At 50.6% G+C, this 13,321-nt stretch overlaps 1 protein-coding gene across 2 annotated transcripts in view; it reads left to right on the top strand.

Moving 5' to 3' along the window:
• Positions 1 to 13,321, top strand: part of txlnba (taxilin beta a) — a 142,399-nt gene that overhangs the window by 34,494 nt on the left and 94,584 nt on the right. For both annotated transcript variants that reach the window (XM_072513719.1, XM_072513710.1), the window contains exon 4: positions 4,690 to 4,860. In XM_072513719.1, coding sequence (XP_072369820.1) covers positions 4,690 to 4,860 — 171 coding nt within the window. The remainder of the gene's footprint in view (positions 1 to 4,689; positions 4,861 to 13,321) is intronic.

Here is a 13,321-nt window from a genome sequence, read left to right as displayed (position 1 = left end):
TGACCGTCTGATTTGCGCCGCTTTGGGCGCCAGTCGGCGGACATCGCGCCGTTTCCGGAGAATTTCGCCCCCTTTATTTTTAAACAGTGACTCCGAGTCCTAGATTCTCCCACAATCCTCTCCACGCCCAGCCTGTCAACACTCCTCAGGATCCTACATGTTTCAATCAAGTATTGACTGCAATTCAGAAAGTCAAGAGGTATTAAGGGAAACGGATGGGGTAGATAGAGAGAAAATATTTAAGCTGGCTGGAGAGTCTAGGGTCAAGGGGCAGAGTCTGAAAATCAGAATCAACGCTTTCAAGTGCGAAACTAGGAAAAATGTCGACATACAAAGGGCGGCGGGAGTTCAGAACTCCGTTCTGCAAAGGGTTATTGCTTCGGCCATGATCTTTCTGAATGGCAGGGCAGGCTAGAGGGGCTGAATGGCCTCCTCCTGTCCCTAACTGCGAGAGAGGAAAACAGATGCATCTGTCACTCCACCGTCTGCCAAACTCCCCCCAGTCCCCATGATGGTGCTCAGGTTCCAGGATGCCACTCTCCCTTCAGGTGCCCGCTCTGACTGCGCTGACCACGTCAGGTGTTGTCTGGGGGGGGGGGGTAAATATTGGTCAGGAAACTGGGACGGACTCCTGCTCTTCTTCATGGCTCCCTTCACGTCCACCGGTGGGCTCTTAGGTTTGACAGCTCGCCCGAAAAAAAAGGCACCTCCGGCAGTACAGCACTCCCTCGGTACTGCACTGGAGGTTCAGGTTAAGTGCTCGAGCGTGTGGAGGGTGTCACCTTTGTGCCCCCGACACGAGAGCGTCCCGACTGAGCCGGAGCTGATACACCAGCGAGCCGGAATAACCGGAAACATGAATTATTAAGGGTGACAATAATTACAAAACACAGGCAACCACTTGCCAACAGCGTTCAGGGTTATGTAAACGACCTTCGACCTGTAGGCCCAGCCCTTGCGACAGGCTATCTGGTTTCCTCAGCGTGCTGTGCGACACACTGCGAGGGTGCTGTGGTGTCTAACACAACCCCAGGCCACGAAATAGAGAGAGGCGGGTTGGGGTTTGCTGGGGGTGGAGGATTTGCACGCCCCTTCTTTCAATAGTAAAATGCCACCTGCCCCTTCCTCCCCTTCTGGAGCCCCTCAAAAACACCCACCGCAGGCCGGGCTGGGAATTTATAGAGTGTGGTGATGAATTTAGGAGGAAATGCTCTCCTCCTCTTTTCACTGTCTGCTTGGTCCCATCTGAACCCCAATCCGCAGGCAGCAAGAGATTGCGCCCGACGCGAAAATCCGTGCTAGTGGGTGTGGCAGGATAGATTCCAAATGGCTCTTTTCTGTTGGTCAGCAGAGATGGCTCGAGGGGCTGAATGGCCAACCCCAGCTCTTAACCTCGCTGTGAGAGGCTAAATGAATTACTTCAGTCTTTTATGTTCCTCTGAGGATGTGAGTGGTCCTGTTTGTGAGGTGTTGCCGAGGGGCACAGGCGATGTTGCTGGACGAGTAAAGCCAGCTGCCTAGCTTACTACTCGCTGGGCATGAGTTCAACGTCACAGCAGTCAGGGGAACTGAGAATCCATTAATCAGTAAATCGGGAACACAAGTTCTGACTCCTGATGATCAGAGGAAGAAATCGGCCGTCCTCCTCCAGTCTGGCCTGGCCTACATTTGACTCCAGTCACACAGCAGTGAGGGCAACCCTTAGCAACCCATTCAGTTCCTCTCCACAGGGGATGGAGAATAAGTGGTGGCCTTATCAGCAACACACACCTCCCACGAACGAGTAAATAGAAACATAGAAAATCGGAGCAGGAGGAGGCCATTCGGCCCTTCAAGCCTGTCCCGTCATTCATTATGACCATGGCTGATCATCTAACTCAATAGCCTGATCCCGCTTTCCCCCCATATCCTTTGATTCCCTTCGCCACCAAACAAAAAGGCCCGTGGCAACTTCTTAAGCTCCTAATGCCTACTCAACTCCTGGAGTTCTTGTGCATCTCTCCTCATTGCAAAGAGCCTAATTCCATTGGAGCTGCTGACTTGTTTTATGAGCGAGTCGGACGCTGAAGCCTCTTTTGTGATGTTGAGGAGATCAAATTACTGAAATCCAACCCACCTCAGCAACTGAATATCCAGTTTAAAACAAATCGTTCTCAAACAAAAAAAAAAGCTTTATCATTTGCATTGGAACAAATGTGGCTTTTCTTTTTGTAAAATAATTTGTTTGCGCAGTGGACAGCGTCAAGGATTTCCCAGCAGTTTTGGTAACCACGGGCGGGATTCTCCCCTACCCGGCGGGGCGGGGTGGGGGGGGCGGGGGGGGGGGGGGGGGTCCCCGGCGGGACGGAGTGGCTTGAACCACTCCGGCGTCGGGCCGCCCCAAAGGGGTGGAATCCTCCCCACTTTTAGGAGCTAGGCCCGCCCCGGAGTGGTTGGCGCCCCTCCGGCTGGCGTGGAAGGCCTTTGGCGCCGCGCCAGCCGGGGCCGACAGGACTCCGCCGGCCGGCACGAGTCCGCGCATGCGCAGGGGGGTGGGTCACCTCCGTGTCGGCCATGGCGGAGGCTGACGGTCGGCACGTAGGAAAAGAGTGCCCCCCACGGCATGTGGCCCGCCCGCGGATCGGTGGGTCCCAAATCGCGGGCCGGGCCACCGTGGGGGCCCCCCCCGGGGCCAGATCGCCCCGCGCCCCTCCCAGGACCCCGGAGCCCGCCCGCGCCGCCAGGTCCCGCCGGTAAGGGACCTGGTTCAATTTACACCGGCGGGACTGGCTTAGAACCAGCGGGACTTCGGCCCATCGCGGGCCGGAGAATCGGCGGGAATGGCCCGCCGACCGGCGCGATTCCCGCCCCCGCCGAATCTCCAGTGCCGGAGAATTCAGCGGCCGGCGGGGGCGGGATTGACGCAGCCCCCCCCCCCCCCTCCCGGCGATTCTCTGACCCGGCAGGGGGTCGGAGAATCCCGCCCCACATATCTGTCCGTCAAGCCTGCAGTGACACTGGGGTGGCCACAGTGACTGCTAAAGCTCGCCACCGTCAGGGATGTGGCAGTACTGCAACTGCTTAATGTCGGCAACTTACCTTTCCACAGGATTCCTCAAAAGGAGGATATTCTAGGAACAAATATACAGGGGAACAAAATAAAAGTGAACGCGGAGAGAGAAGGAAGCTAAACGAGGTGGGATGAGGCATTGAACCAAGGCACACATAAAATCCCATTGTACCACTTTGAAGACAGGTAGGGGGGTTCGCCCTGGTGCCCTGGCCAAGATTCCTCCCTCGGTCAACATCGCGGAGGTAACCTGGTCATTATCACATTGCGGTTTGAGGGAGCTAGCTATGCGCAAATTGATCGGCTTGGTCCTCAGATTCCAACAGTGACAACACGCCAACGTTAAGCCATTGGCTGCAAAGCACGTTAGGATGTCCTGGGTGCAATGATAGGTATATAGTCAGGTTAGTGAAGTGTTAATTATTACATCTCTGTGTAATTCAAACATCAGAGGGCACCGCCACCTCTCTGTATATACTTCAGACCTCAGGGACTTAGTGAAGGAGAAAGTAGAAGAACAGCACGAGGAAAAGATTAGATTAGATAGAGTTAACACGAGGTTCGATCATAGTATAGTTAGCGACTATTTAGATTATTGAGTACTGCTAGACAGATTCAATATTACTTTATTATTAGCTGTAGCTGAGTAGAGTGTGCGAACTTCATTTAATTAATAGTTTTACAATAAATTAGTTTTGTTTCAATCTAATGATTGGTGGATTCTTTGTCAACAACACATTGGATCATTCTGGAAGAAAAGACAAAGAACACACCATATTACCACCAAGGGTAATATAACACTGGGTGGCTGTGGAAGGTGCTATACATGAACGCAAGTTCTTTCTTTCCATGGGATTTTCAAAACAATTCCGCTTTACAATGACGCCTCCTTAAATGTGACCGAATAGATTCACATTGTGATTTAGTGTTGGGTTGTTTCTGGGAAGAGGGCGATGGATGGTGGACCACACCTGATTGGCATTGTGCTGCAGAGAGCGGGGATCATAGGTATTTTCCTGGGATTCCCTGGTGATCCGAGCATTCCCTGTTGTTCTCTGATACTTAGTCCCGAGTGTTCCTCAGCAATCGCTGGCATTTCCCCGTGCTGCCCCCAGGGCTGCCAGCATTCCCCGGTGATCCCCAGGATTTCCAAGTGATCTCCGGCATTTCCGGTCATCCTTGGCATTCCTCGGCCTTCCACAGCATTCACCAGTGACCTTCAATGTTCACTAGTGCTCCCTAGTGACACCGGACAAGAATCCGTTCCCTGGAATTTCACTGCATTCTCTCAATTCCCGGGGCGATCCCCAGTCTTTCCAGTGATCCCTGGCGGCCTCCAGCTTTCCCCAGCCACCCCTGTGATTCCCAACATTCCCCATCAATCACTGGTTATCCACAAAACCCCTGGAGTTCCAAGGTGGCGCTGTCATTCCCCGGTGCTCCCCGACATTTTATGGGAATCCTCACTGTTGCCCAATGATCCCCAGCATTCCTGGCATTCCCAACGATCCTAGTGTTCCCCAGTAATCCCCGGCATTCCACAGTCAGCCCAGCATGCCCCAGTAATCCCTGATGTTCTTTAGCGTTTGCCTGTGATGCCCAGCATTCCCCGGTATTGACTGAGGGTTCTGTGACTGCAGCTGGAAGAGCATCGGGGAGAGCAGAAACAGAGGAAGACTCTGCAGAGGAAACTGACTCAGCTTGGCAAGGAGAAAGACCATCTGCAGAGTGAGCACAGCAGGGCCGTTCTGGCTCGCAGTAAGCTCGAGAGCTTATGTCGAGAGCTCCAGAGACACAACAAGACGCTCAAGGTTAGTGGCGCTGGGGCCGTGCTCCCAGGATTAAACGGACCATGTCAAAATGAATTGTAAACAAATTAAATGGTGGCTTTGCAAAACGCACACAGACCAATGTAAATCTCACTTGAGCCACTTGGCATGCTGGGTAGAAGAAAAGGATGGAGTGGCTCATTCTTTTCAATGAGGGTAAAGCCACTTAATGACATCTCATCTGGATCACGCATGTGGCAGTGTGATAAAGCCATAAGACCAGAAGACATAGGAGCAGAATTAGGCCACTCGGCCCATCGAGTCTGCTCCGCCATTCAATCATGGCTGATATGTTTCTCATCCCTATTCTCCTTCCTTCCCCCATAACTACTTATCCCCTTATTAATCAAGAACCTATCTATCTCTGTCTTAAAGACACTCAGTGATTTGGCCTCCACAGCTTCCTGAGGCAAAGAGTTCCACAGATTCACCACCCTCTGGCTGAAGAAATTCCTGCTCATCTCTGTTTTAAAGGATCGTCCCTTTTGGTCTGAGATTGTGTCCTCATCATAGATAGATTATCATAGAATTTACAGTGCAGAAGGAGGCCATTCGGCCCATCGAGTCTGTACCGGCTCTTGGAAAGAGCACCCTACCCAAGATCAACACCTCCACCCATCCCCATAACCCAGTAACCCCACCCAACACTAAGGGCAATTTTGGACACTAAGGGCAATTTATCATGGCCAATCCACCTAACCTGCATATCTTTGGACTGTGGGAGGAAACCGGAGCCCCCGGAGGAAACTCACGCATACACGGGGAGGATGTGCAGACTCCGCACAGACAGTGACCCAAGCCGGAATCGAACCTGGGACCCTGGAGCTGTGAAGCAATTGTGCTATCCACAATGCTACCGTGCTGCCCCTACCGTCCTCTGCTTCTAGTTTTCCCTACAAGTGGAAACATCCTCTCCACCCATTCTATCCAAGCCTTGCAATATCCTGTAAGTTTCAATAAGATAATAATAATAATCTTTATTGTCACAAGTAGCTCACATTAACACTGCAATGAAGTTACTGTGAAAAGCCCCTAGTCGCCACATTCCTGCACCTGTTCGGGTACACAGAGGGAGAATTCAGAATTTCCAAACCACCTAATAGCATGTCTTTCGGGACTTGTGGGAGGAAACCGGAGCATAGAACATAGAACATTACAGCGCAGTACAGGCCCTTCGGCCCTCAATGTTGCGCTGACCTGTGAAACCAATCTAAAGCCCATCTACACTATTCCCTAAGCATCCATATGTCTATCCAATGACCATTTGAATACCCTTAGTGTTGGTGAGTCCACTACTGTTGCAGGCAGGGCGTTCCACGCCCTTACTACTCTCTGAGTAGAGAACCTACCTCTGACATCTGTCCTATATCTATCTCCCCTCAATTTGAAGCTATGTCCCCTCGTGCAAGACATCACCATCCGAGGAAAAAGGCTCTCACTGTCCACCCTATCCAATCCTCTGATCGTCTTGTATGCCTCAATTAAGTCATCTCTTAACCTTCTTCTCTCTAACGAAAACAGCCTCAAGTCCCTCAGCCTTTCCTCATAAGATCTTCTCTCCATACCAGGCAACATTCTCGTAAATCTCCTCTGCACCCTTTCCAATGCTTCCACATCCTTCCTATAATGCGGCGACCAGAATTGCACGCAATACTCCAAATGCGGCCGCACCAGAGTTTTGTACAGCTGCAACATGACCTCATGGCTCCAAAACTCAATCCCTCTACCAATAAAAGCTAACACACCGTACGCCCTCTTAACAACCCTCTCAACCTGGGTGGCAACTTTCAGGGATCTATGTACATGGACACCGAGATCTCTCTGCTCATCCACACTAACAAGAATCTTACCATTAGCCCAGTACTCTGTCTTCCTGTTACTCCTTCCAAAATGAATCACCTCACACTTTTCTGCATTAAACTCAATTTGCCACCTCTCAGCCCAGCTCTGCAGCTTATCTATGTCCCTCTGTAACTTGTAACATCCTTCCACACTGTCCACAACTCCACCGACTTTAGTGTCATCTGCAAATTTACTCACCCGGAGGAAACCCACACAGACACAGGGAGAACGTGCAGTCTCCGCACAGACAGTGACGCAAGCCGGGACCCGAACCTAGGACTCTGGCGCTGTGAGGCCATAGTGCTAACCACTATGCTACCGTGCTGCCTGACCACCCCCCCTCATCCTTCTAAACTCCAATGAGTACAGACCCAGAGTCCTCAACCGTTCCTCATACGACAAGCTCTTCATTCCAGGGGTAATTTCTGCGATGAATGATGCAGGTGAGGGATTCGATCACATAAAGTGACATAGTGGATCAAAGTGTGACAGAGTGGATCACTCAGTGACAGTATGAGTCAAGCAGTGACAGAGTGGATAATACTGATGAGAGAGTGGATCACACCGTGTGAGGGTGGATGATACAGGCGAGAGAGGATCATACGGGTGGCAGAGTGGATCACACTGTATCAGAGCCGATCATACAGATGAGAGTGGATCATACAGGGAAGACAGTAGATCACACAGGTGCGAGGGTGGTCCCCCGAGTGGGAGTGTGGATCACGCCTATGAGAAGATGGACCATTCAGGTGGCACAGTTGCCTCCATAGTGAGAGAGTGGATCACACAGGTGAGAAAGGGGATTGTGGGTAAGGAAGCGGATCACAGAGACTGAGTGAGTCACATTATGGCAAAGTGGATCACAATGGCAAGGGAGAATTGTACAGGTGAGAGAGTGGATCGTGACAAGAGTGTGGATCACACCTTGACAGCGTGGGTCATACAGGTGAGGGATTGGATCGCACTGTGGCATAGTTGGTCACATAGGTAAGGGAGTGGATCACATAAATGTGGGGGAACCACACTGGTGAGGGAATGGATCACACAGGTGAGTAACTGGGTCACATAGTGACAGAGTGAATCATACAGGTGAGAGAGAGCAGGTCATACATGTGAGCAAGTTAATCATACACATGAGTGAGTGGATGGCATGGTGGCAGAGTGAATCAAATAGTAACACGGTGGGTCACACAGGTGAGAGAGTGGATCATATACTTGAACAAGTGAATTGTACAGACAAGAGAGTGGATCACACCATGAAAGAATAGATCATACAGATGAGAGAGCGGGTCACAGAGTGAGTGAGTGGATCATGCTCGCGGGAGAGTGGATCACGCAGTGACAGAGTGGATTGCAGAGTAACATGGGTTACACAGGTGATAGAGTGGATCACGCAGTGACAGAGTGGATTGCAGGGTAACATGGGTTACACAGTTGAGAGAGTGGATCACGCAGTGACAGAGTGGATTGCAGAGTAACATGGTGGGTTACACAGGTGAGAGAGTGGATCACACAGTGACAGAGTGGATTGCAGAGTAACATGGTGGGTTACACAGGTGAGAGAGTGGATCACGCAGTGACAGAGTGGATTGCTGAGTAACATGGGTTACACAGGTGAGAGAGTGGATCACGCAGTGACAGAGTGGATTGCAGAGTGACATGATTGATTACACAGGTGATAGAGTGGATCACGCAGTGACAGAGTGGATTGCAGAGTAACATGGGTTACACAGGTGAGAGAGTGGATCACGCACTGACAGAGTGGATTGTAGAGTAACATGGTGGGTTACACAGATGAGAGAGTGGATCATGCAGTGACAGAGTGGATTGCAGAGTAACATGGGTTACACAGGTGAGAGAGTGGATCACGCACTGACAGAGTGCATTGTAGAGTAACATGGTGGGTTACACAGGTGAGAGAGTGGATCACGCAGTGACAGAGTGGATTGCAGAGTAACATGGTGGGGTACACAGATGAGAGAGTGGATCACGCAGTGACAGAGTGGATTGCAGAGTAACATGATTGATTACACAGGTGATAGAGTGGATCACGCAGGGACTGAGTGGATTGCAGAGTAACATGGTGGGTTACACAGATGAGAGAGTGGATCACGCAGTGACAGAGTGGATTGCAGAATAACATGGGTTACACAGGTGAGAGAGCGGATCACGCAGTGACAGAGTGGATTGCAGAGTAACATGGGTTACACAGGTGAGAGAGTGGATCACGCAGGGACTGAGTGGATTGCACAGTAACATGGCTTACACAGGTGAGAGAGTGGATCACGCAGTGACAGAGTGGATTGTAGAGTAACATGGTGGGTTACACAGGTGAGAGAGTGGATCACGCAGTGACAGAGTGGATTGCAGAGTAATATGGTGGATTACACAGGCGATAGAGTGGATCACGCAGTGACAGAGTGGATTGCAGATTAACGCGGGTTGCACAGGTGTGAGACTGGATCATGCAGTGACAGAGTGGATTGCAGCGTAACATGTTGGGTTACACAGGTGAGAGAGTGGATCACGCAGTGACAGAGTGGATTGCAGAGTAACATGGGTTACACAGGTGAGAGAGTGGATCACACAGTGACAGAGTGGATTGCAGAGTAACATGGGTTACACAGGCGATAGAGTGGATCACGCAGTGACAGAGTGGATTGCAGAGTAACATGGTGGGTTACACAGGTGAGAGACTGGATCACGCAGTGACAGAGTGGATTTCAGAGTTACATGGTGGGTTACACAGGTGAGAGAGTGGATCACGCAGTGACTGAGTGGATGGCAGAGTAACATGGTGGGTTACACAGGTGAGAGAGTGGATCACGCAGTGACAGAGTGGATTGCAGAGTAACATGGTGGGTGATACAGGTGAGAGAGTGGATCACGCAGTGACAGAGTGGATTGCAGACTAACATGGGTTACACAGGTGAGAGAGTGGATCATGCAGTGACAGGGTGGATTGCAGAGTGACAAGGTGGGTTACACAGGCGATAGAGTGGATCACACAGTGACAGAGTGGATTGCAGAGTAACATGGTGGGTTACACAGGTGAGAGAGTGGATCACGCAGTGACAGAGTGGATTGCAGATTAACGCAGGTGACACAGGTGAGAGAGTGGATCACGCAGCGACAGGGTGGATTGCAGAGTAACATGGGTTACACAGGTGAGAGAGTGGATCACGCAGTGACAGAGTGGATTACAGATTAACGCGGGTTACACAGGTGAGAGAGTGGATCACGCAGTGACAGAGTGGATTGCAGAGTAACATGGGTTACACAGGTGAGAGAGTGGATCACACAGTGACAGAGTGGATTGCAGTTTAACATGGGTTACACAGGTGATAGAGTGGATCACACAGTGACAGAGTGGATTGCAGAGTAACATGGTGGGGTACACAGGTGATAGAGTGGATCACACAGTTACAGAATGGATTGCAGAGTAACATGGTGGGTTACACAGGTGAGAGATTGGATCACGCAGTGACAGAGTGGATTGCAGAATAACATGGGTTACACAGGTGAGAGAGTGGATCATGCTGTGACAGAGTGGATTGCAGTGTAACATGTTTGGTTACACAGATGAGAGAGTGGATCACGCAGTGACAGAGTGGATTGCAGAGTAACATGGTGGGTTACACAGTTGTGAGAGTGGATCACACAGTGACAGAGTGGATTGCAGAGTAACATGGTGGATTACACAGGCGATAGAGTGGATCACGCAGTGACAGAGTGGATTGCAGAGTAACATGGGTTACACAGTCGAGAGAGTGGATCACGCAGTGACAGAGTGGATTGCAGAGTAACGTGGTGGATTACACAGGTGAGAGAGTGTATCACGCAGTGACAGAGTGGATTGCAGAGTAACATGGTGGGTTACACAGTCGAGAGAGTGGATCACGCAGTGACAGAGTGGATTGCAGAGTAACATGGTGGGTTACACAGGTGAGAGAGTGGATCACGTAGTGACAGAGTGGATTGCAGAATAACATGGGTTACACAGGTGAGAGAGTGGATCACGCAGGGACTGAGTGGATTGCAGAGTAACATGGGTTACACAGGTGAGAGAGTGGATCACACAGTGACAGAGTGGATTGCAGAGAAACATGGTGGGTTACACATGTGAGAGAGTGGATGACGCAGTGATAGAGTGGATTGCAGAGTAACATGGGTTACACATGTGAGAGAGTGGATCACGCAGTGACAGAGTGGATTGCAGACTAACATGGTGGGTTACACATGTGAGAGAGTGGATGACGCAGTGATAGAGTGGATTGCAGAGTAACATGGGTCACACAGGTGATAGAGTGGGTCACGCAGTGACTGAGTGGATTGCAGAGTAACATGGGTTACACAGGTGAGAGAGTGGATCACACAGTGACAGAGTGGATTGCAGATTAACGCGGGTTACACAGGGGATAGAGTGGATCACGCAGTGACAGAGTGGATTGCAGAGTAACATGGGTTACTCAGGTGAGAGAGTGGATCACGCAGTGACAGAGTGGATTGCAGAGTAACATGGTGGGTTACACAGGTGAGAGACTGGATCACGCAGTGACAGAGTGGATTTCAGAGTTACATGGTGGGTTACACAGGTGAGAGAGTGGATCACGCAGTGACAGAGTGGATTGCAGACTAACATGGGTTACACAGGCGATAGAGTGGATCACGCAGTGACAGAGTGGATTGAAGAGTGACAAGGTGGGTAACACAGGTGAGAGAGTGGATCACACAGTGACAGAGTGGATTGCAGAGTAACATGGTGGGTTACACAGGTGAGAGAGTGGATCACGCAGTGACAGAGTGGATTGCAGAGTGACAAGGTGGGTTACACAGGTGAGAGAGTGGATCACGCAGTGACAGAGTGGATTGCAGAGTGACAAGGTGGGTTACACAGGCGATAGAGTGGATCACGCAGTGACAGAGTGGATTGCAGATTAACGCGGGTGACACAGGTGAGAGAGTGGATCACGCAGCGACAGGGTGGATTGCAGAGTAACATGGGTTACACAGGTGAGAGAGTGGATCACGCAGTGACAGAGTGGATTACAGATTAACGTGGGTTACACAGGTGAGAGAGTGGATCACGCACTGACAGAGTGGATTGCAGAGTAACATGGGTTACACAGGAGGGAGAATGGATCACGCAGTGACAGAGTGGATTGCAGTTTAACATGGGTTACACAGGTGATAGAGTGGATCACACAGTGACAGAGTGGATTGCAGAGTAACATGGTGGGGTACACAGGTGATAGAGTGGATCACACAGTTACAGAATGGATTGCAGAGTAACATGGTGGGTTACACAGGTGAGAGAGTGGATCACGCAGTGACAGAGTGGATTGCAGAATAACATGGGTTGCACAGGTGAGAGAGTGGATCACGCAGCGACTGAGTGGATTGCAGAGTAACATGGTGGGCTACACAGCTGAGAGAGTGGATCATGCAGTGACAGAGAGGATTGCAGAGTAACTTGATTGGTTACACAGGTGAGAGAGTGGATCACGCAGTGACAGAGTGGATTGCAGAGTAACATGGTGGATTACACAGGCGATAGAGTGGATCACGCAGCAACAGAGTGGATTGCAGAGTAACATGGTGGGTTACACGGGTGATAGAGTGGATCACACAGTGACAGAGTGGATTGCAGATTAATGCGGGTTACACAGGTGAGAGAGTGGATCACGCAGTGACAGAGTGGATTGCAGAGTAACATGGGTTACACAGTCGAGAGAGTGGATCACGCAGTGACAGAGTGGATTACAGAGTAACGTGGTGGATTACACAGGTGAGAGAGTGTATCAAGCAGTGACAGAGTGGATTGCAGAGTAACATGGTGGGTTACACAGGTGAGAGAGTGGATCACGCAGTGACAGAGTGGATTGCAGAATAACATGGGTTACACAGGTGAGAGAGTGGATCACGCAGGGACTGAGTGGATTGCAGAGTAACATGGTGGGTTACACAGGTGAGAGTGTGGATCATGCTGTGACAGAGTGGATTGCAGAGTAACATGGGTTACACATGTGAGAGAGTGGATCACGCAGTGACAGAGTGGATTGCAGAGTAACATGGGTTACACATGTGAGAGAGTGGATGACGCAGTGATAGAGTGGATTGCAGAGTAACATGGGTCACACAGGTGATAGAGTGGGTCACGCAATGACTGAGTGGATTGCAGAGTAACATGGGTTACACAGGTGAGAGAGTGGATCACACAGTGACAGAGTGGATTGCAGAGTAACATGGGTTACACAGGTGATAGAGTGTGTCACGCAGTGAGTGAGTGGATTGAAGAGTAACATGGGTTACACAGGTGAGAGAGTGGATCACGCAGTGACAGAGAGATTGCAGGGTAACATGGTGGATTACACAGGTGATAGAGTGGATCACACAGTGACAGAGTGGATTGCAGAGTAACATGGGTTACACAGGAGAGAGAGTGGATCACACAGTGACCGAGTGGATTGCAGAGTAACATGGTGGATTACACAGGTGATAGGGTGGATCACGCAGTGACAGCGTGGATCGCAGAGTAACATGGGTTACACAGGTGATAGAGTGGATCACACAGTGACAGAGTGGATAGCAGATTAACGCG

This window comes from Scyliorhinus torazame, chromosome 1 (assembly GCF_047496885.1).
Source record: "Scyliorhinus torazame isolate Kashiwa2021f chromosome 1, sScyTor2.1, whole genome shotgun sequence".
In the NCBI taxonomy this organism is placed as follows: domain Eukaryota; kingdom Metazoa; phylum Chordata; class Chondrichthyes; order Carcharhiniformes; family Scyliorhinidae; genus Scyliorhinus; species Scyliorhinus torazame.
The sequence above is the reverse complement of the archived record's forward strand: the minus strand, read 5'-3'. Positions and strand labels throughout refer to the sequence as shown.